Source organism: Ptiloglossa arizonensis, chromosome 3, assembly GCF_051014685.1.
Source record: "Ptiloglossa arizonensis isolate GNS036 chromosome 3, iyPtiAriz1_principal, whole genome shotgun sequence".
In the NCBI taxonomy this organism is placed as follows: domain Eukaryota; kingdom Metazoa; phylum Arthropoda; class Insecta; order Hymenoptera; family Colletidae; genus Ptiloglossa; species Ptiloglossa arizonensis.
In genome coordinates, this window is record NC_135050.1 from 27,831,619 (window position 1) to 27,855,890 (window position 24,272).

The window sequence follows — 24,272 nt, forward strand, 5'->3', positions numbered from 1 at the left end:
TCGGTGACAAAAAAATCGAAGTGCATTCGAGTGCACCGAGACGACTCGAAGAGATCTTCGAAAATACCGATTGGAGCTGGTACACACGGGGTGTCTGGTAAATCGTGGCGCGATTCGAGGAGCCGAGTGATAAGCGTGATGGAAGAAATTTCGGTCGCGCGTTTCTCGAGAACGATACCGAACTCTTCGACGCGGAAATATTTCACAGATGAATAGAGCAACGTTCTTGGAAAACGATGACGAATCTAACGCGTTCGCAGGTTCTGCTCCGTTCGATAAGTTTCCTCGAGAGCGACGCGATCGAACGAACGCGTTCCGCGGCTTCTCTTTCCACGATCGAGTCCCTTCCTCGTCGATTTCCCAGACACCCTGTGCGTACGGTATTCTCGTCGATTTTCAAACGTTTCGCGAGCACGATCCGGGTCGCGGGACCGATAAAAGTGAAACAGAAACGATAAAAAAAAAGAGGCGGGGTGGGGGAGAAAAGAAAGAAACGAAAAGAAACAGCGATCCGCAACGGGTCCGGCCGGAACGCGCAAAAGGATATCTGCGTCAGCGCGGCGAAATCCCGCGCGGATTCGCGAGACGTCAGGAACGCCGGAGATATTCTCGGTAGCGACGGTTAATTCGCCTAATTGCAACGCGAAGTCACGGAGAGAGGTAATCGCGAGCGTAAACCACGGCTAATTAACTCTGTAAAAGGAGAGCTCGGCGAATGGCATCATCGATTTGTACCACTAAATTCCATGCGGGCAAAAGAAGTCGGCCAGCAGCGGCGCGCGGTCTCTCTCTCTCGCTCGCGTACTCTCTCGCGTGCATAAGCGGCCGGCAGCTCGTTTCCCTCGGCGATGGTTAACTCGGTATTTCGTGGAAGGTATGCGCGTATCCGCGAGGTATCCGCGATCGCCGTAGAGATACATTCGTCGTTCGAACGGGCGCGCGTACGGCCCCGAGGATCGTAACGCGCCTAATCGTAACGCGGATACACGCGTCTCGGTCCCGTCTCGTTGAGAAAGGGCTGCCAACTAACTCTCGACGAACCGAACATTTCCGCCCGTGATGTTTCGGGGAAACTCGAGGGAGGTTCCCGGTACGTTCCGGAGACGTTCCAGGGACGTTCCAAGGACGTTTCAGGGATGTTCCGGGGTTGGTTTCGGGACGAGGTTTCGGGAGGGTGTGTAGAGAATTGGTAGATATCCCCTCCTCGGACGCATAGGAGACGACGCGGTCTCCTCCTGTTGCTCTCCTCGATCGTTCGGCGCAATTAGACGAATTGTTCGACAGGCTCGCTTAATTGCTCCCGTACCCGCAGACGGATCTTCCCCCGTCCCGTATATTAATTGATCGTCCCGTGGTCGACCGGCCGTAAACAACTCGCGCGACAGCCCGGCGTTACAATCCCTTCGGCTTCCGCTCGTTTAAACTAAATTCTAGGTCGTCGGTTGTCCTCCGACGCGATCGTTGGCTCCTCGTTGGCTCGGTTGGCAGTTTATCCGTCGCGCGGCAACCGCTCTCGGGGTCCTGTCGTCTCGTTGTCCTCGTCGTCGTGGTCATCGTGGTAGTCGTCGTCGTTGCTACTGGTGCTGTGATCGTCGTCGCTCGTCGCCCCCCGGCAATCGCGATGACTCGTCGCGCAGCGCCCGATTAACAATTATACATTATACGTTCTAGGAATCAGTCGCAGGCTAGGTCCTCCTTTGGCCCAGCCAAATAAGTACGTAGTTTGTGTATGTGTACGGGGAGGGTGTTGAGGGGGTTGGGGTTGGGGTTGGGGTTGGGGTTGGGGGGGGATGTGCTTCGTCTACGCTTCGCGTTTAGTATTTTTTTTTTTTTTCGTTTCATATACTACGGGTGTCTAACGATCTATACTCGATTAAACTCGCGTTTGCGTATCGCTCGCTCGCTAGCTCGCTCGCTCGCTGCTTTCCCTCTTTTGTTCCTTTCTTCCGTTCGAAAGAAAACGAAAGAGACGGACGAGCTCGCTCCAAACATCGTCGCGCGCCTACGTTCGTTCTCTCTCACCTTCCCACCGGTTCGTCGTTAATTCTTATTTTCTTTCCTCCTCGATCGCGTCGACCCTCGTCGTCGAAAATTCACTGTCCCGGAGTCCCGTCTCTCTCGAGCCCGCGAGGAAAGTTTCTTCCCGTTTTCTTTTCATCTTCGGTACAAAACAGAAAAGAGAACAGAGATGTCACTCGGCAATGGCCCTACCTAGGCGAAACACCGTTCTCGCGCGAGGAACGAGCCACGGTTGGAGGTGGGTATCGTCCCGGTCGACTCTCGAGAAGAGGGATAGGAGTACGGCTTCCGTCGTTCGAGGTCTTCGACACGGGGCCGACCTTACCGGCTGCTGTGTCGCGTCGATGATGTCTGCCCGTCTACGGTGCGCGTCCAGTCTCTTGTTTCTTCGTTCAAAAGAAAGACAACCGGCCCAGCAAAGTCTCCTATGTGGGCACCTTACTGACCGCCTTGAGAAGATCGCTCTGCGTCTTGTCCAGCCCGCTCACGTGATGCTGCTGCTGATGCTGGAGGGCGGCGCTCTGCTGGTCCTGCTGCATCTTCGCCTGCTTCTCCGCCTGCTGCTTCTTCATCATGTCCTGCTCCTCGCGTTCCCGCCTGGCCTGCTCGTTGATCTCCTTCACCGCCCTGAGCTCCTTCTTCAGCTTCATCCGTCGGTTCTGGAACCAGATCTTGATCTGCCGTTCCGTCAGGCACAGGGCGTGCGCGATCTCTATTCGCCGCCGTCGCGTCAGGTAGTGGTTGAAGTGGAACTCCTTCTCCAGCTCCAGAGTCTGGAACCGCGTGTAGGTCTGGCGACCCCTACGCCTCGGACAGCCGTTCGGCCCTGGAAACGTCAGAAACGCAGATTTGCCTAGGTTAGTTTTTTCATGTAGGAAACGATCTGCCTTTTCAACCCTTTGCACTACCCACAGTCAATTCGCCGCGTCGATCACTTACCATGAGTTTCGTACGGGTCCTGGACAACTACGTAAGAAATAAAAGGACATCCGTTACAAATTAGCATTTGAAATACAGGATGTCCCGATGGAAACGAATCGGCTCGATAACTCGTTGCGATTCGACAAGTGGAGGAAACGTGGCTCGCGAAACGACCACGGCTTCCGAGAACGACGAGACACAACGGTGACGGTTCTCTTCTCTTTGCTTCTCGAGCTACGACGGAGACTCGAAGGTCGATCTCGATCCTCTTTCTTTCTTCTTTAACGGAACGTCCTTTTACGAACGGATAGGGTAACGTGTCCCGCGGATACGAGAGTATCGCGTTACGTCCGTTCGAAAGCCAAAGGTTTTCGAGATATTCGACCGATACGTTAGAATCTTCATCTTCGACCGGAGACAATGTTTCAACGCGTCACGAGTCGTATATCTCGAAAACGATCACTTTTGGCATAGACACACTCTCGGAATGTTTCCCTTTCGAAAACGAGCGTAACGCGCGTCACTCCGTGGAATTTCACGACATGTGGACATTCCGTTAAAAAAAAAAAAACCAGAGAGAGAGAACAAAATCGACCATCTCTTCCACGCGTCTCGACCTCGAACCAAGAAATGATCGCCACCGTGTCGCGTCCTTCTCTGGAAACCAATTTCTGCGATCGATCGCTTCTTCCTATTGTTCGAAACAACGAGGACATCGCCGCGACCGGTTTCCAGCGAGGCGCCCTATATAGTAACACTTTTGTAAAAAAAAAAAAGGTAACGCGTTGACTGAAACCCTATCGGAAGAAGTTGACTGTTCACTTACCGTGTAAGCGTGCAAGGAGTGCAAAGGGTCGGCTGAGTAAACGACAATTGGTAGCCATGGATACGTTCGAAAATAAAAACTTTGTTTGCTGACGCATAGTTCGATCCTTGAAGACGAGTTTTATTCGCTGACACGACGGGAGAGATTGTACGCTCGACGCTTGGCAACGCGCGTCGAAATTCCACGAGACGTCGATTTTACCGAATTAATTACCCTGGATCGTTGTCGTCGACGGTCGTCCCGTAATCGACGATCGACGTCTCGACTCGGTCGAGTTTATCGCGCGGAACGATGCTCGCGGCGCGATAAAACTGTCGCGTATATCCGCGTTTCTCGTACGACGAACAGGAATATACGAGGATTTTCGGCCCTTTCGGCGGACGGAACGAGGGTAACCGATTATGGCAGTCGTATTTCGTTGCGTAAAGTTCAGTTTTTCCGTGTACCGGCGCTGTGTGACCTGCGTTTCGCTCGTCGAGCCACAAATCTTAACTCTCTCCTCGCTTTCTCTTTCCAAAGGGGGACAGGGGCGAAAAAAAAGCAACACTTTCGGACGGTCGGTTTATTGCAGGGGTTGTAGGAGCTAAAAGCGGAAGAGTAACAGCAAGAAGAAGAAGAAGAATAAGAAGAAAAAAAAAAGAAAGTTCCGCTCGAAAGTCTCGTGCCCATTGTTCGTGAACCGAACCCTTTCTTCGAATGCCTTTTGCTCGTCCAACTTTCTCCGTCGGAGTCAAAAAGTCGTAAAACGGGGTGCGCGCAGGGTACGCTGAATTTTTTATGGCGTTTAGGTAGCTATCGAACCGCGTTGGCGCTCTAACCAGGTAAAAATTCGTGCTTGTCGTCCGGCCTGTACCGAAAAGCTGCTCTCTACCCGTCGTAAAGCTCGTTTTACCCGCCGCGCGGTCGGATCTCGTCAAAATTCGCAACACGTACGGATAATTGCGAAACGATTGCGTTTCGTGCTCGGGAGAAGCTCGCGCGAATTTTCGAACGAATTCTCACGAATTTGTTCGCGAAAGAGTCGAAAATATTCTTACCCGTCCGATATTTATCGGACGATACCGGTGGCGGCGAACGCTGCACCAATTTCGGTTATTCGTCGTCGCGGTCCTATTTGGGCAACCTCGGCCTGCGATAAACGATGGTAAGCGTTCTACGAAACGGTAGAACCGAGAGGAGAACGATTCGACGAGCAGAAACGTACCGAGAACGCGGAATAAAATTCTTCCGCGCTCCGTTTTCTAGAGAACCGAGTTCGGAGATAACGTTGAGCGTCACCCGTGCAGATCGATTTTCTCGAAAACGAAACGTTTCGCGGGAGAAGAAAAGAAGAAAAAAAAACGAAGAAATCTAGCTCGTTTTCGATCGATATTCACCATCTCTCTCCGGCATCGGGCGCCACCTTGCGCGTCCGATTCAACGAAAAACGGTATCGTTTCCCTTGACGCGAAAGACCCTATTATCAATTGCGGTTGGAATCTCGCCGGTATAAATCGTCGTAATGTTATTAATATTTCAATGGGAGTTAGGAGCGTCGGTCACCGATCGCCAACACGGCAACGAACGTGTTAACGGTGCAATAAAAGACGTCCCTGTTGCGAGCGCGAATGATTTAAAATGGTGGCCGGGACGGTGGTTCAGCGGTTGGTGCAACGAAAGAGGGCGGTTGCAAATTGCAACGGAGACGCTTGATAAATTTCTCACCGGCAATTTTCGCAATTGGCTCGGGCATAATTTTACTTTTGGCTGCCGGCGCACGATGGTCCGCGGGGCGGGTTGGGGTTCCGCGCGAGGGGTGGGGCGGGGGGAGGGCTCGTATTTTCGGTTCGTCGCTAAGAAACCGGTTCCCCCGGTGCAACCAGCGGACAGCCATAATACCATCATTCTCGCGAAGACGCTGAGTGGCCGTATTATTGCCTCGTGATGAAGCAAATACGCGCTACCGACCAATAAAAGATAGCGAGATTTTGTGGTCCACGCGGTCTCGAGTCGCGCATCGGAATACCACCTTGACGTCTTTGCTACTCGGGTCGAGTCGGGGAAACGATTTCGCTCGCCGAAGTGGCTTCGGGGGAGATACAATATGGCGGCGAGGCTCCTCGTCGGGGTGGACGCGCGGAGAGGACTCCGAGATTCGGTAACTTGCGAAAAAATTCCAACAACGAATCACGGTTACGGGTGATCGAGGTACGAGTGTCGGGGGAACGATCGATTTTCGAATTACTCGGCGAAGCGAGAGCGGGGCGATCGGTTTGGCTCCGAGAAGACTCGTAGAGGGATACAAGGGTTTTCAACGTCGAAACAAATTTCGAAAGATCCATCGATTCCATCTCCGCGCGTGAAGCAACTATCGCTATCGTTACCCCTAAAAGTCGCCACGCCGCGTCTTCCTATCGTTGAAAATTGCCCGAAGATCGCCCCACGTTCGACCAAACGCTCCGTGGAAACTCCCAAAGGCTCTCTGAAATATTTAACCGAATCGTTCTCGCTTTGTACGAGTTGCCGGTGAGAAGTAACTCCGCGTCCTCGTCTTTCTTCGCGAGTTCGCGTAGACGAAGAGAAACTTGTCTGGAAATTGGCGCGAGTCGTTCGCGAATCCCGGAAAAGTCGGCGCGATGAATCGTTCTCGAGTGGAAAGATTCTGCTCGCGGTTTCCCGCGGAACGGGCGTTCTCGCGGAGCTTCACGATGGTTTTTCGACGCGGGTACGCAGCCGGTGTCGCGGGACGAGGCGCCATCCGGTCCTCGTCGTTCGAAACCGAGCAAAAAAATGTTCGGAGGGAACGCGGGGAATGCTGATATTGAATTCAGCATGGCCGTTCGCAGCAGCGCGGTCCACGATTCATCGAGCGCGCGTGTGGGTGCGTGTGCGCGTGTGTGCGTGTGTGCGCGCGCCGACGTCGTTCGGTGCACACGCTCGCACGGATCTCGGTGTGGCGGTGGTACGGTTGTGGTGGTTGCGTAGGACACGGTACGGGTAACGGGCGTGGGATCGGTGTGCGAGAACCTGGGGGCCAACGTGGTTTTTCGAGGGTCGTCCGTGTGCGTGAGTTCGGCACACGTACGCCAGGGGCTGGTGCAGCCAGCCACAGCGCCGCAGGGTGGTTGCTGAACCTCGAAGGGTGGGCCATAGGTTACCTTGGCAACCGGGAGGGAAAACCATTCCATCCTGCCGGCGGCACATCGTGCCAGGGGCGAGTCGAGCAGCCAGAAAACCCTTGGTTGCATCCTCCCTACCTAACCGTTCTCGCCCAGCTCCTCGAGCACCGGTGAGAGCCCGATTGTCCCCGCCGCTTCGCCCGCCATAAATATCCGCGCGCGGCCCATCGACCCGAGCGCTGCCGCGAGCATTATCAACTATTTCCTCGGATCGGGCTAATGTCCACGCGGAATTTATAGATAACCGACGCTTCTTGTCTACCCGCCCATCGCCGAGGGGAGCTCGACGTTTCGACGGACGGGACGAACGGGACGAACGGGACGAACATCCGGCAACGCGCCTCCTCCGTTCTCGGGAACGCTCGATTTATGTCTACCTTCCTCTCCTCCTTTCGAATATATTTCTCGATTCCTTTGTCGCTGTGTTTACCCCTCCCCCGCTTTCTCCCGCTTTCGTTCCCGCAACTCGAAGAGAACGTTTTCGCTCGGCGCGACGCGAGACGAAACATCGGGAACGACCGAGCCGACGATCGACGTTTAAAAATACCGCACCGAGAAAAAAATGAGAGAAAGAGAGAGAGGGGTAACCGCGAAAGGAAACTCGTACGGTCAGTCAGTTACTTCGAAAGGCCACTAGCCGCGATAACCCGCGATCGAAGATCACCGATAACCCTGCGCGAGCGATTAAGAAAAACCGACGACAGACGCGTGTAATACCCCGTCGTCTCGCGACGAGATAACCTCCGTGGTACAACACCGTGTCGTTTCGTCGCTCGCATTCGAATTTATTGCGCGCCGTACGATTTTTGCGCGCGCGAACCAACTTAATTGATTCTCGTTTACGATCGATCAATAAGATCGCGAAACCGGACAGTTTTTACGCAACATCTGCTCGCGTGTTTTCAATAAAGCGAGCACGCCGTCGGTTGTCGCGCGTGTCCGTGGCGCGTCGGAGCGTTTGTTTTCCGCTCCAATTAAAGGCGAACGTGCGCGCGCGAGAGATCAAACGGCTACGGTGACGGGGATCGTTCCTACGGATCCGTGCAATTTCTGCTTAAGAATTTCTGCTAATTAGCGGTGGGTTGCGAGTGATTTAGGGACAAAGGGAGCTCACGGTTGACACCCGCCGGTCCGTTTCGCCCTCCCCTTCGAAGCCGGGAGAGTGACACCGTGGCGCAACACGGCAGCCTGTAAACGAGAAGGGCGAAGGCCTGCGCCTAATTGCGGCTATATATTAAGTTTAATATCCGCTTTCGGTCGCCGCACGCGGCTTCGCCGTTCCTCGCGCAGACGGGGATATTGCGGAAGTTTGCCCACCCCCTGACCCCTCGAGGCGCCACCACCACCCCCACCCTACTCCTCCTCCTCCTCTTCCTCCTCCTTCTTCTTCGCTTCCTCCTCCTCTGCTCGGCTTCCACCGCCGACCTTCTCTCTATCAATGCCCCCCGATCGCGCGCCGCTGTCTTCTAAGTTCGCGAATTTATTCGAAATCTGCGGAATCGAACTTTCGAGGCTTCGATTAGCCCGGATTAGAAGGAACGAACTTATCCCGAACGGCGAACAACGAGCGGAAGGAAAATCCGTGAATACGCGTAGAATTCAAAGAGGATGAGCGATCCGTTCGTGTATTTCGAAATATTCGAGGAGAATCGCTCGAGACGCGCCATCGAACGCGAGTTCGGGGCCATTTTCGGCTAATCGCGAGCTCGATGTTCGACGAGCGTCGTTCGCGAGCGAAACTTTACCGCACGGATCGTGAAACGTTTTTCTCGGTTGGCGAACGGGATGGAAATACCATCGAAGTAAGGAAGAGGAGGAAGATTTTCATTGGAGCGTTATTGTTCAATTGTTATCGCAACGTCCTTATTGTTACGCGATCGCGAGAAGGCGTACGTATCCGTAACAGAGAGTTATCGCATCGATGCGTAACAACGAGATACGCGCGCAAAGGCCGCTTGCAAACCTCCGAGTTGTTACGAGAAATAAAAGCATAAATAAAAGATGGAAATGAAGCGCGTGACTCGTTGGAATTCGTGGCGTGAAACGCGGACCGATCGAGTCGCATCGAAACGAAATTTTAGAAATATTTCACGACCGCTTGGATATCCATGTCGATTTTTCAATTATAAATTCCGACGCACCGTTGTTGCGCGCGTTCGCGTCTCCAGGAATTCAGCGCGACGTGTTGTATCTTCGTCTTAAAATTTTCCAACGGACGAACGACCGAGACCGTTTTATCGCCTACATTTACCCGTCGTTTCTTTCTTTAATCGCTCAATTCGGATAAAAGACACAAGCGAGGAATTTAATCGCGGCGACATAAAATAATCATTACCCGTGCATAAATGTCAATTATTTATAATTGGTAAGATACGGATAAATGGTAATTAAAACCGTTCGATGTTAGGTTCGTAACGGCACTTAACCGTGCCCCGTTTTTGCTCCAATATTTCTTTATCTTCCTCGTTCAGTTATCATTGTACGTACGTTTGGTGCAATAGTGCACGTTTTATTATTACCGTATCCGTAATTGTAATCGTTCGTTCGACGTGTTCCAGTCGAAGAGTGGACTACGATCGAACGAGTAATAACGAAACAACGACGCTTCGACGACGCGCGAGTATCGAGGATAGAGACGACGAGAATACGTTCTCTCGGTGTATATTTTTCTTCTCTTCCGGACACACCCCACGTTAACGTCACGCCATCCTCGTATCCAGGGATCCACGGGTTTCTTTCCATACTCCGCGTCCCCCATGCGATAACCGGAGAAGCGATAAATCGCTTCCGCGACGGTTAATGTCAGCATCAGGTTGACCATCGTGGCCATCGAAGCTATACATCGCGGTGCTCCGATATCAAAATCGGGGAAAAACGATCCCGGTGCGTTCACCCGGCGATACTTGTCGAGCCTTATATTTTTATTTCCGCGCGAAAAAAGAAAAAGAAAAAAAAAAAATACCGAAGGGTAATGACGCAACCCGGCCAAACACCCGCGGGAATATCTCGCGGATTTTTTCGTCGAGGCCTTGACGCAAGAAACGGGATTGCGCAGCCCGGTGAAAAACGCGTGGAAATAGCCGCAAATTGCGTACCGAGAATTCGCAATCGCCGAGAGAAAGGTACGTGCCGTGAAAAAATTAGAATCGATCCCCGGTTACGTGCCTCGGCTTCTGCGTTACTCGCGCGCTGCCGTAACGAACCGTACAACAGCGCGTGGAACGATTCGTCGACGAGTCCCCGAATTCTATCGATCTCGTTCGAGCGTGACGGAACACGCGAAACGGGAGAGGACTTTGCACACGCGAGGAGTCGTCGCCGTTGCTCGTCCAGGAGCTCTCGAGGATCACCGAGCGACGAACGAAAAGACGTTGGTAGTTACTCGTTAATTGGGAATTACCGTCCCCAATTTAACCGGATCGAGACTTCCCCTCGTCACCGTCTCGTAAAATATAGAAACGTGTTGTGCCGCGTGCTCGATCGGTTGCCGCTCGAGAGGTCCTATCTCCGACCTAGTTCGTTCAACGCACTTATCGCGGAAATCTCCCGCAAGTACCTCGTTGAAACGCGTTACGGGTTCCAAAGTTGTTCGTTTCGTTCTCTAATTTCTCCGAGCTCGAACCTCACCTTATAGACGAATCCGTGAAAGATGTTTCTCGATCTTGAGAAGAGAACTCGGACCGGACAAGCGTTCGAAGGAACGTCGCGAGCCGAGGGTTAACGAAGAATCTTTTTCGTTCACCGTCTAACCCCTCTCGATGTTCCGGGTCGTTAAGGGTCGTAAAAAGTATAATATTAAGAACGGTCCGGGGGAACGAAGGGCCAATGGTAGCTGTCAAAACACCGGTGTCAACCGGTGAACGTAACCGCGATTACGATTTACGGTCGAGAAACGACAGCGAGGGATCGGCGTCCGCTTCGAGTGGACAGTCGTTCGTTTCGAGCGGAACGAAACGATACGGAGAGACGCGGCGCTCTCCTGTACCGCAATGGCGGTCGGTCGGGCAATAGGCAGAGGTTGTCGTAAATCTAGGCGGGCGATTAAACGTCGAGCGCGCGCCTCGGCGCGATTTCGGTTCTTCCGAACGAGCTACGAAACGCGCTCGCGAACAATAACGCGACTTTTAACGGCCATTTTGAGTCGTTCCGTTCGCTCGGCCGCGTTATCGGGCCACGGCGCTTCGCGGTTATCGGTCAACGCTTTTTCACCGTCCATCGGACGTCGCGGGGTCTTTGTTTCCTCGCGCGGGACTTTCTCGGTTTCTCGGCCCCTCCTTTCTTTTTTACTCGGACGCGCCATTAACGAGAGCGGAGTCGTTTTACAAGGGGAGAATCGTGGAACGCTTCCTGGACGGGACCGGGGCTCGGAACGAACCAACCCTCGTCAGTGCTCCACGAATCCTACCGATAGTTCGCTCCAGACCGTTGTACACGGTGTCTTGGAAACGCAGAACTCGCGACTGCTCTAGAAATCCTACCGATAGTTCGCTCCAGACCGTTGTACGCAACGTCTTGGAAATGCAGAACTCGCGAATGCTTGAGAAAACCTACGCATACTATAGTTCACTCCAGACCGTTGTACACGGTGTCTTGGAAACGCAGAACTCGTAAATGCTCTAGAAAACCTACGAACAGTTCACTCCAGACCATTGTACACGGTGTCTTGGAAACGCAGAACTCGCGAGTGCTCTAGAAATCTTACCGATAGTTTGCTCCAGACCAGTGTACACGGTATCTTGGAAACGCAGAACCCGCGACTGCTCGAAGAATCCTAACAATAGTTTGCTTCAGTTGTACGCAATGTCTTGGAAACGCAGAACTCGCGACTGCTCTAGAAATCCTACCAATAGTTTGCTCCGGATCGTTGTACGCAACGTCTTGGAAATGCAGAACTCGCGAATGCTCGAGAAAACCTACGAGTAGTTCACTCCAGACCGTTGTACACGGTGTCTTGGAAACGAAGAACTCGTAAATGCTCTAGAAAACCTAGGAATAGTTCGCTCTAGACCGTTGTACACGGTGTCCTGGAAACGCAGAACTCGATTGTTCGACGAATCCCGTAAAAAGATAAAACGAATTTAAAGAGGGAGTTTACCAGTTCGTATCGCCGATTAAAGATCAGAACGGTGGAAGATTCTTCGTTTTATCGTTACGAGGGGAATTATATTCTACGGCACGTTTAAATACACAAATAGCTACGCAGTATCCGAGAATATCTTATTAGGTATTCTCTGGGATCACTTTGTACTCTTCTACATAAAAATCGTTAATCCCCCTCGCGGTAATTGTGCTCCGTGCAGGTGGCTTCCCAGAAATTCCTCTCCCTTCTCGAAGATTAGAATCCTCCGGGTTGACTTACAATGACTCTTTGTTTATCGAACGAGTCGAACGAATGGAAACTAGGAATACAGGTTTTAGGTGTTAGCGGCGTTGTTCACGAGTCGAGCTACGGCCGGAGAGTTCCCAGGTTCGGTCGAGGTTCGATAGATTTATTCACCCAAGTGTGCCGCGATGGAGGTGGCCGTACATTACCGTACGGGGGCTGACGGGAGGAAACAGGGAACGTCCATATTTTCGAACGAATTTCACCGTACGATGTAAAATTACGACGGTGGGGCCTTTTCGGTACAAATTATTACGAATCTGGAGGAGAATCCGGTCACGGATACGAAAGAACGATCGGTTACAAAATCGAAAGCAAAGTTTGTCAAGCTTGGATCGCGTGTTCGAAAATTGGAGCGAGTCTATGGATTTCTTTTAAAAATGAACGAAAAGATCCACGTCCAAAGTCGAAACGCTTACTACCTTGGTCTTTGACCGATGAAAGAACACAGAGCCAAATAGTAAAAGTGAAAGAAACTTAGGATTCCAACTTTCGAGACGCGAGTGACACCCGAGGGTTGTCCACGCGTTAACGTTTGAAAACGAAAAACGACGTCGACTTTGGTTTTAGAAACTATTTTCTTCGCGCACTCTCTCACGACCTGGAACGTCACCCAGTCTAATTTCGACGACAAAGTCGTGTACTCTTCTCGATCGAAAATAAGTCCTCTTTCGATACCCCGTAGTTTCTCGAGAACAAGGTACCCCGTGCTCGGTAGACTCGTGGACGCGTCGCGATCGAAAGACGCTCGTCCTGATCGCGGCTTCTTGTCGCGCGGTGAAATTTTCCAATTTTTCGTTCGGTCGTTCTTGAATTTTGACGTGTTTACACGCGGACCACACAAGCGCGACGTAAATCGATTAATATATAAGGACGGAGTACATTATACACGGTTTACGTTCCACTTGAATCGGCCGTGCTGGAAATAGAACGACGGTTCCGGACGCTGCGATGAAAGGAGCACGAGGAGCGTTAGGGGCGAAACAGTTTGAAATGGAAACGGGATACGGCCACTGACAGCCGAAACGGCTTCGATCGCCACGGTAAATTCGCGTCTCGAGTTTTATTCGTCGTACGTTTCCACTTACCTTGTCGCTTTTATTCGGCATTATTTACGCGTCCCTGAGTTATCATTTCGGTCGAAAACACGTCGCGTCGCGTCGCGTCGCGTCGCGCCCCTGGTGTTCGCGGGCGGTAAACGCGTCTCATTGGCCGCGACACCTCGAGACCGCGTCACCGTGCATCCCTCCCCTCCCCAGCCCTCTTCACGGATCACCCTCGTGTTGTTCGGTGCGGTCGCTTTTTCGTCCTCGCGAGCTCGACGCTCGGCTAAAAGCAACCGCGTGTTTCGCGGAATAAATTCGGATGAGTCACGGAAAGTGCGCGTAATTCGTATGCGCGCACCGCTTGATCGGACCGACTGCTAATGAGATCGGGATCCATTAAAGTTTCTTAGGAATTCCGTGGGCCGTGCACGAACGGTGCGGGTACGGGGACAGGAGATAGAGAAAGAACACGGTTCGCGCGGCCGAGTAATTGGATAGCGGAGTCGCCGCGGTGAAACGGCCGCGAACGAACGCGTTTCGACCGCGCGAGTAGGCAGTTCCGCGTTCGTTGAACGAGGCGACCAGTTCGAGCGATATCTAAACCCGAGTCTTGTACGCCCGTGGCGCGGATAAATCGCGGAATTTTACGCGTTGCGCGCCGGAGGGAACGAACACGGCCGTACGTCATCCGGGAGACCGCTGCTGCACGCCGATGCAATCGAAACGCGGGTATCGAGCGTTCCCGGAGCTGGTCAAGCGTATCCGCCACCGTAGCCACCGTCGTTACACACCGACCGAGTTCCTCGCGCTCGAATCGATCGGCCAGATCTAATCGCGCGAGCCCTTTCGTGTACCGATTACAATAATCGCCAGCGATCACCGCCGCGCGTACCATTACCGTACACGAATCTCGCTGCTCGGTATCTCGCGACGCGTTCGTGTCCGTTTCCAGTAGCCGTCGACGCGCCGGATCGCGACTTTTCCGAACGACTTTTCTCCGCGAACGAGAATTACGACCCGGATTCCGTCTACGGGTCGTAGTCGGAGCGACGAGAAACGCGCGCGAGATAACGATACGCGAAGAAACGTTAACCGAGGGAGGGGAGAGAGAGTCCAGCCCGGTTTCAGGGACACGAGCTTCTCCGAGACGAAATCTATCGCGGAAGTAACGCTGCTCGTAGCAATCGTTGAAGCGCGATTCGTTCGATACGCTCCAACGAAGGGAAAGAATAATACTACACGCGATACGCGTGTCTCGAGAGATACGCATCGTCCGAATGAAAACTCCTTGCGCAAGATTGCACGCCCGTCGACCAACTGAGACGAAAACTACCGCTCCCTCGATAAAGAACCCGAACAAATAGAGCATAAACCACGAAGAATTTACCGCGACACCGCGCCCGGCTATCTAACGCGAACCAGAACCGGACTTTCACTTTACCTTTGAGATTATGTCGCGCGACGCGTGGCGCCATATCGATAATAATCGGATTGTCGGCCGGCTGTCGGCGAAACTTTCGGATCCCCGAATGCCCACGGTGGTCACCGATGACCATCGCGGCAAACTTTCCTTCGAAGCGTTCACGAGTAACGTACGCCGACGTAAACTTTCCAGCGACGTATTTCTGCTTTCGCGTCGATTCGACCGAACGTCCTCGAACCTGGAGAATCATAGAGACGGTCGTCGAATCCGTCACGCGGACGTTTTTAACCCGATCGAACGATCTCGCGGTAAATCCGCTCGGGGGTTCGCGGGACAAATTTCAATGATCGCGCTCGATCGACGAGTCTCTCCTCCTCGAGCCACGAAGAGCTCGCATCGAGGACTCGCGAACGTCGAGAGAGCCAGGAAATTCCGAGAAGCGAAACTCGAATCGGTTCCAGGGGAACCGAGTGATCGGCCAATCGACGCGAGTTAACGCCTAGTCCCCCCTAGATACCTGCGGGAACGAAAAGGCAAGTCGGGCACGAAAAGTGCGAGGGATTAGCCGGATAAATCGCGCTCGCTCGGCGGAGTCTGGAATTGCGACGGGACGAGAGGGGGAGGGAGAGAACGAATGGCGGCGGAGTTATCGCGAACATTTTTCCCCGGTCGGTGTGTCTCCGTCTCTCTCGTTCTCTCTCTGTCTCTCTCGTTCTCTCTGGTTGTCGCTCGGCCGCGCGCGTTCCCCTCTGGTTTCGTTCGGTCGTTCTAGCGGAGGCTGCAGTGACCCGAGACGGCGATCAAGCGATTCGTGGGTCGTGGCTGGGCCGTATCTTCTCCCGTTCCCCCCTCGGGCCCCGTTCGCGGAGGAGCTGTCTACATTTTTCACCGGCTCGAGATTTTATTCGCCCGCAGTGCCGCGAAATTAAGCCGTTTTGAGATATTTATGAATGGATCCGGCGCGCGGGCACCGCCGGACCCCGCCGCTCGAACAAAGAGGGACGCGCCAGCCAGCGTCTTCGTGTTCGGGAGACCGCGCGGAGCGGAGCGGCGCGGCGCGGCGCGGCGCAGCGCGGCGCGTACAACGATTTGCGACCGTCGTCGAACTAGGCGCTGCTGCTTTTTCGTTCGTGCGATCGTCCTTCCAACATCCGACCCCTCGCGTGTTCCTCCACCGCCGACCGGTAGGTAGGTATTGTCTATGGAATTCCACGAACGACGCTCGGGATACCAGGCATATCTGTTATATGATGTCACGTATCCGAATATATTAGCCGTCGGTCATACGGTGGCTTTTTTTAGAAGGCGGACGGACGGCGACGTGATTAAAAGTTAAAGTCAGCCGGCCAGGACCTTCCCGAGACGGTCTCCCTCCGTTCGTTTATCGAGTTCTAGCGCTCGTGACGCGAGCCCAGAGAATTTCGACGTTTCGGTGATCGTTCGATGGAATACGTCTCTCGGTAACAGCCCGTTACCGTGTCTTACCCAGCGTTTTAAAACGCGAAGCGTTCCCGAATTTTCGACGCGCCACGAACCACCGAGATAAACTTATCAACCGTCCCGTTCACCGTAAGTTTCACGATAACTGGACCCGCTCGGAGCGAAGAGTCCGTTCGTTGTTCCACGAAACGAACGTGCCTCGAGCGGACGAGCCGCGTACGATCACCGGATCGGAAAGCAACGAGCTCGAAAATGATATCGTTGGATCGAGTCGCGTAATCAGCTCGCCTATTCGCGAAACCCGTCGTTCCAGACCCTAGACGCACCGAGCTGGCCACGGACCGCGTCACGCGCGCGAATAATGCCGCGTCGTTGGCCCCACGGCGCGTGGGTGGCGATAAAGGAGACTTCTTTCGAATACGCTGCCGCGGGCATGTTCGCGTCATCGACGCCCCGAGATTTGTGCTCCAAAATGGCCTCGACCGAGACGTCCTCCGGTGGGAAGCCATTCGCGGTTAGAGAACGCTGTAAACCTTTCCCCCTTGTCGTCCAGTTACTTTCGAAACCTTCACCCTCGCTCGAGGAAACCAAACACTCGTCTCTTTCCGCGAATTTTTCGCGGAGATGAATTCATTTTTCTCGACGCAAAAGAAGATACCGCGACATCGGAGCTCCGACTCGAGAGCATCCGATCGGTGCCAGCTGGCACGAGATACTTTGGAATTGTCGCGATAATGCGTGTTTTTTTCCAAGTAAAATCTTTCTTCGGTGAATCGAAAATTTGAATTCAAATTACGTCGATACGCGTCCTAGTCCGGTACGATTATTGTATTAAAAAGTGTCTAGATGTTGGCCGCCACGAGTGACGTACTTTAGAAACCTATATTTATTAGGAAACTACATCTTCCCAGTAGTTTCCAATTAAAATTTGCGACAAGAGTAGTTCTAAAAGTCTGTCAAAAATATTGCTCTCGTTTATTTGTCATAAAGCGTGGAAGTTACCAACGATACCGAATAATACGTCCACAAGGCCGAGGGCGAATACCGAATAATGATACGTCGATGGAAAAATCCACGGAAATCCCGGTTATAAATAAAATATAACGCATTCTTACTCCATATTCAATGCCAGGATCGGGAAAACTGCTGCCAAAGGTATTCCCTTGCTCGCGAGAGAGAAACGTTTGGGCTATCTACCAATGGGTGTGTCCGTAACGTCGACTGCTTCTCGTGCTTTTAACGGATGTACGACTACGTTTCGGCGTTGGACGCTCGGTTCGTTGCAGCGGTGAATGAATCGCGTTGGAAAAAAAAGGAATTATTCGACGCACGAGATCCGAACTCGCCACTCGGAGCATACGAACTCTCGTTTCCCGAGATCCAAGCCAAAGCCACTTCGCCGTAAGAAACCGACACTCGGTGTTCGCTGTACGCGTTGCAACGTACAGCGTGCACGAGCGTGGTAATCGCTCGAAAAATAATCGTCTCCGAAATTATCGACAATTACGCGTAATCTAGCGTCGCGCGAAAGTAAACAAAAATCCTTTCCTCGACCGTGCATCGCTCGTAAAATAATCGTCGAGATAACGCGTTATCGAATTCGGTTACGCGTTCTTCGATTCGAACGATTTTTCCGCGGACGGTTTCGTTGCTCGTATTTCGAAAAAATACGTTCCGATTCGATTCTCCGCTCGATGGAATATTTCCTCGAATACTCTCCAATCCGAACGCATCGACATCTCGTATACGGGAACGTAAATTTCCATAGAGCGTTCCGGGGGTCGAGTTCGAAACGCTCGCAATAATTACCGATGGTTGAATATACAAAAAGCGGAGTAAAATATATATAGGCGAACCGCGTCGGTTTAACATCCTTCGGGACGGTATACGGCTCCCCGTGATCCACCGCGCGGTGACAACGGGACGAAACACGGGAGCGAATGCGGTAATCTCGCGAAAGTAGACTCGTCCATCCGCTCGTAGCCTAAAAGCAGTCTCGTTCGATCTCTCTCGCTCGCTGGCGAGAATTATCGGTCTCCGTCCGTAGCCACTGCGTACCACGTGTTGTTCACCGTAAACTCGATCCGCTCGCGAGACGCTCTCAAGGGGAACCGGGCGCGAGAGGCGAAAGGGACGCGCTGGACCGGGAACGAGCAAACGAGCGAGCGAGTACGCGCGACGTGGGTGTCTTTGATCCCCTCGGGGCACGAACGCGGGGAAAAACAAGGCCCGAATGGCGAAACGAGCGTACAGGTGCACACGCACTCCTTCGTCGGGCGCGAGTGTGCGTAGGCACCGGCTTCCATCACGGCCAGCCAATAGGCTTAAATCCCGATTGGTCGGACAGCTCGTTCCGTGGCGGTGTGCGCGCGTGGTTAGCCGTTGCGAGCCGAGCGTACACGCGCGCGGAACGGCGAGGAGCGAGGAGGGTGGATTGTATACGAGGGTACACCGTTCGTATATATACCGGGTGGTAATAAAGGATTCCGACAAGGATGGATGGTGAGAGGGGGAAGTTCGCTCCATTGTTCCCGGTGGAACCCAAACGTCATCCATAAGGGTGTCTCCCATTATCTGGCGTGTATCTGGCTCTCGCGCGCTCGCTCGCGCACACTCGTGCAACTCGGCCGGGTCGGGACACACGCTACCCGACGTACACGCACACGCGCACGTACACGCGCACGTACACGCGCACGTACACGCCGCGCCGGAGAAACCGGAGAGATCGGGTCTACCCAGATGCGCGACATGGCGGTGCCTTTCACGGTGTGTGGAATCGTATCTACACGGCGACCGACTGTGCAGCGCTATTTCTCCTCCCTCCGCCTCCGGCAATAGGAGCTCTAATCTCCCACGAAATTGTAAAGTCACCTTGGGAGTGAAATTTATAAGAGTGGGACCCTCCTCTCCTCCGCGGCACGAGCTGCGCGCCACCCCGTTACACGGATTCGCCGAAAGAGAGGAGAACGTCTCTCGTGTGCGTCGCGCGTAGGTTTCTTTGTTTCTCCTTGCCCCGTATCGCTCGAGAAATTATTGCTGTTTACAACGACGTACCGGAGAAAGATGATCCGCGTTCTTTCGTTCGTTTCTTTTCGTTCGTTTTCTTTACTTTTCCTTTTTCCCTCGACTGGTATTTACGAGGCTATCGGCTCGTATTTCATTGGAAAAACGGGAAGCGACACGCAAACACGACGCAGTAGCAGGTAACGGCATTCCTCGATTCGCGAGAGTTTAGAATTTTTGTCGCGTTCGTCTACGGTTAGACGCGCAACAATGCCCTCGGTTTCTCGAAACACCGAGCCTCCGTATCGTCACTCGTTTCGGTCGCCGAGATTCATCGCGACGAGCGTTTCCCGGTCTCCAGGAAACGAAATACGCTTTACTTTTGCCCCGAGCGGCGTCGATCTTGAAACATTTCATCCGCGATAGGACATTTCGGGTAACGAATACCTGCACTTTCGTAACCGTGTTCGAGTCGAACGGAGCGAGCGCGAATCTCGCGAAAGACCAAAGTTTTCCTTCGTTCGGGTTAGGTACGCCCATCCTGTCATTACGGGCTCCGTCTCTATGGCACCATAGCCGTATCGATTGTACAGCAGTCGCTCGAATGGAACGCGATTCACATTTTCGAGTTTGGCTTTCGAGCACAGTTTGCGCCCCGATACGAGCAACGAGAGACCCGTTTCGTCTACCGAATTTATTATTTCGAATAAAATAAGCTACTCGGTTCGCAATTGTTCCCCTCACCGTTGTTCTTCTCGCTCTCCTCGTCACCGATTCGAGGGACAGTTTATTCGCTTTTCTTTTCTTTTCGCAAATTTTTACTTTCAAACTCGACGATGCTTTTCCCCAAGGTAACAACGGACGGAACTGCGATACAAGTTCCCCGGTATCGGAGTAAAATACACTCCGCTCGAACGCGAGCTCTCTTTGGAATTTACAAATTTCTTTTCGGTACAATGGCGGACCGAACTACTACCGAGACGCTACGAGCAAGATATTCGGAGTCGTTAGTTACGTGTACAAGCGCCGATGCTGGTTTCTAGAATCTTTCGAGCGTACCGAGACTGGCACTCTGTAACGCGAATTCGAGTTATATTTTACTCCGGTAGCAGTGTTGCGGCGAAACTGTACAGGAATTTACATGCCGCTAATGTTGAGTTAATAGCAGCTTCTGCGCCCCTTTGCACCGAACGTACGTTTCATTGTACTCTCTCCTCTTCGTTCGACACTCGACCGTCGTTTCCTTTTTCTTCCTCTCTTAATTGGCGCAATAAGAACGCAATATTATTATTAGATTCTTTTCTAAATTTATGGCTACCATTTTCCTCGCTCGATGAAAGGCAGAACCGCGCGTGAGAAAAAAGAATTCCTTCGAGTTCGCTTCTTTCTTCCGTCTCTCGTCAACGACAACGCGCCGGATGCGACGAAGCAGCGCGCGATAATGCGAATGCAATGGGAGCGCGCGTTAAATTGCATCATCGCAGCGACCGAGTTGCAGGAGTTGCTGGAAACGGCACAAAGCCGGCGAATCGACGACCAACCGCGATCGTTTCGACCGATCTCCGCTAAATGCGAAACATCGTCGATCGTAGGTGCTTACGCGGGTCACGAATCTCGTTGAACAATTAACGTACACCGGTACGATCGACGTATTCGTCTATATTACGAGTTCTCGTTCGCGTACGATTTCGCAGGTGAAACGAGACGCGACGAATGGCGAACGAACGACCCCCGTCGACCTTTCGAAAAACCATAACGATCGAAACGGTAGCCGCTCCAAAACGCGAGACGACCTCTCCTCCCCCGACGACTCGTCGAGCCGGTGTTTCGAATAATTCCGAAAATACTATCGGAATATTTTCCCCGAGTCGGCCGTTTTTTACCGCGGAAAGAGTATACAGCGCTAATTGCGTGTCACGGCGCTCGCATAACTCCCGGCCGAGGAGTATCACAGAGGAGGCGGCGGTTGGCGACCGAGTCTCTCGCGAAAATAACCGGTCGGCAACGCGCCAATCCGAAAATACACGTAATACTACGCGGGCGTGGAGGACGAGGGTCGATGTCGGGGGATTAAATTTTAATTTTGCAATAAAGAATGACGTATTAGAACGCCGTTGGCAAACATTCCGCCCCTCGTAAGAGTCGTAAGGGAGGCGTGCTACCCTCTTGCGCGTCCCGACTAACGCCCATCCGACCCTCCACCCACTCGGCCCCCTCCTCCGTCCGTAACGGGCCAGCAGCGCGTACAACCACCCCATAGAACCCCTAAAACTCTAATTACGGCCTTACATTCCCTACCGACCGTCTTTCCGCGCCCCCTATCCCGAACCACCCCCCTCATATTTTCCAACATTCTTCCTCTCGCCCGAATCCTCCGCAGCCACCCTACCGCGTCTCTCTTTCTCTCTGGTTCGCTCTCTCTTTCACCGTCTCTCTTTCTCTTTTACCGTGCACCATTACATGCAAATGTCACGGTTGTCTCTTTCCGCTAATAAAAGTCGTGCCCGCGCAATTTAGAACATCCGACGTAGAGCCGGTACGGCTTCCGAAAGATACTCGACGAGACACGGAATAAGTTCCGAGGAGGTACCGACGCGTCGAGGAAATTATTGCTCGTCAACGTAGCCCCGGAACACGGCCACGGCCCGCGTTTTATGTCGCCCGCTGCCCGTGCCCCGTTTTCATTGTTATTTCAAATGCAGCTCGAATTATTTTTGCATTTAACGTCTCTATTGCGCGGAATTTCGGGCGTTACGAGCGTAAAACGAACGTTCGTTTACCGGGAGAGACGATACGCGAGAGAAGCGACCTCCCGGTTACGGACTTGACCTCCAAAGAGGATCCAACCTCGAAAGAATAAGCGAAGAGAGAACACAGAGACGGAGAGTAATCATCGGTAGTGAATTGCGAATGGATCGATCCGAAGGAAATGCGACAAAGAGGCGTTTTCGAACCCGATGTAAAAAATATACGCGAAAAGAAACCACGCGAACGAATACGAAAACGATAACGGTGGATAATGGACGAATCGGGGCGAAGAAAGGAAAACGGTGTTTCCAATTCTAATCTGGAGAATATACGCGAAAAGGAACAATGGATAGATCGAGGCGACGAAAAGTAATAACGGAACGATAACAAGGTGGCGACATTAACGAAAGTGTAACGAGATAACGAGCGCGGTAGTTGGTCGAAACGTGGAATTACCTACACGTATCGGTGACGCGATTATCGCGCGTGTTCCCCAGTGGAATTGTGTCCACATCGGGTAGCTTGTATATTTCACCGGTAGTTTAAGAAGGTAAAAACGACCGCCTCTCTCCCGATACTTTCCGATTATCGAGTCCCGCCGATCGAGGTTTTAATCACGCTCGAGCGTTCTTCGCATTCGACGAACGTAACCACCGTTCGATCCGAGGAGCACGAAGGCCAATGGCGGCTCCCCGATCTCGACGGCGTGTGGCGCCAACGCGAACACCCATCGGATGACGCCTAATCCATACTAATTAGGACGAAGCGAAATATACAACGACAAGAATCGTTCCCCTTATTGAAAGAAACGATCGAAAGGATAAGATCTCGGTGGTAGGTAGCGGTTGAGGCGCGCAAGTGGCCATCGTCGCCGGTGAGAAACGTTAGGGCCCGCATAATGTTTAATCAGAGCACGTTGCGGCTTTACGACATTAGTCCCTGTTACGCACCCTCCTACGCCCGTCTCCAGCCCTCCTTTCTTCGCACCCGGCCACCGCTCCACCGAACGGTATATAACGTCGACCTTCCGGAATCTTCCGGATATTTCGGAATTTACAGCTAGGAGGTGTTTAACCTTCGACGCGAAACGATCGAGATGTGTTTGCCGGCCCCCTCGCCCTTACGAATCCGTGCACGACGACCGAGGACGTACATATCGCTCGAGACCTTAATCGCTCTATCGAATCGGGCCGATCGTGGGTCGAAGCCGGCGGAGGAGAAGCGTAGGAATAGATTACGGGCCGAGTTTAAATATACTCGTCCGAGATATCCGCGCGCGAAGCGTCGAGCGGTCGTTTCCCGAGAGAAAAAATCGGATACGGACAACCGCGAGATTTCGTTTCGCGCTCGAACGATCCTTCTCGACGATTTTACATCGAGACGCGACGCGCCAGCGGACTACTGGCCTAGTTCGAGCATCGAGACCTGCCCCTCCGTTCCATCTACGTATATTTTACCGCTAATTGAAGGTCAACCGAGTTCATTGCGGCTAATAACGGCGTTATTGGGTTCAAGGCGAACGCCATCTTCCGAGCCACTAAACGGATAATCCGCGCTTTAGGTGTGTGCCGAGCAACGAACGAACCCGCGCACCGACGCGTACCACGACCGTCGAAAAATTCCACCCGTAAATCTAATAGAAATAATACTGCCAAGGGTGCGGTCTTATCGCGACCGTTTCTCCGTCTCCTCGTCGTTGCACCGGCCGAGAGAACAAGCATCGAATCGAGATCCTTTCTTTTTTCTCCGTCGTGCGTCGTTTCAGTCGGACGTCGAACATCGTTACTTTATCGTTCGCCCACGTGTTTTCGGCCAGCACGACGACGGAGACCGAAAATTTCGTTCGCGCGACGCCTCCGAGAAGAACTTAATTCGTTCCAATTTAACGCGCGTTGAACGTTACGAGCGATCGATAACACCGCTTACAGGGTAGATGGAAACAATAGGAGAAAGATTCCGTATAATTACAGGAGACGGTCTCTCTTCTATTTTCGGATGTAAAAGTTACTTTTCTCGACTTTCCCTACCCCTTGATATCTACTATTCGGGAATATCGAGCCGCTCTTCGATTACACGGGTGGTCGTTAACGATCGTCCCTGGGCGTTGACTCGCCCCACTCCCCCTCCTCTCCTCGTCCCGCCCCACCTCCGAGGCCGAAAAAAAAAATTCCATTCAATTTGGCGCCATCGTAATTACGTATCCGCGTTCGCGATCCAATTTAAGAGCACGGCCTAACCCCGACGATTCAATAAAACCAGATTCTCGTATGCGTTAACGGATTCCCGGGACTCGAGAACTCTGCCC

General features: G+C 52.7%; 1 protein-coding gene across 4 annotated transcripts in view; it reads right to left on the reverse strand.

The window, feature by feature from the left end:
- Positions 1-1,758: 1,758 nt before the first annotated feature.
- Positions 1,759-24,272, reverse strand: part of LOC143144455 (homeobox protein abdominal-A homolog) — a 326,022-nt gene continuing 303,508 nt past the window's right edge. For 2 of the 4 annotated variants that reach the window (XM_076306872.1, XM_076306874.1), the window contains one exon: positions 1,759-2,872. In XM_076306872.1, the coding sequence (XP_076162987.1) occupies positions 2,445-2,872 (428 nt within the window). In that variant the 3' untranslated portion in view covers positions 1,759-2,444. Of the gene's footprint in view, positions 2,873-2,958; positions 2,986-24,272 lie in introns of all 4 variants that reach the window. The other 2 variants (XM_076306873.1, XM_076306875.1) reach the window with 2 other exon arrangements.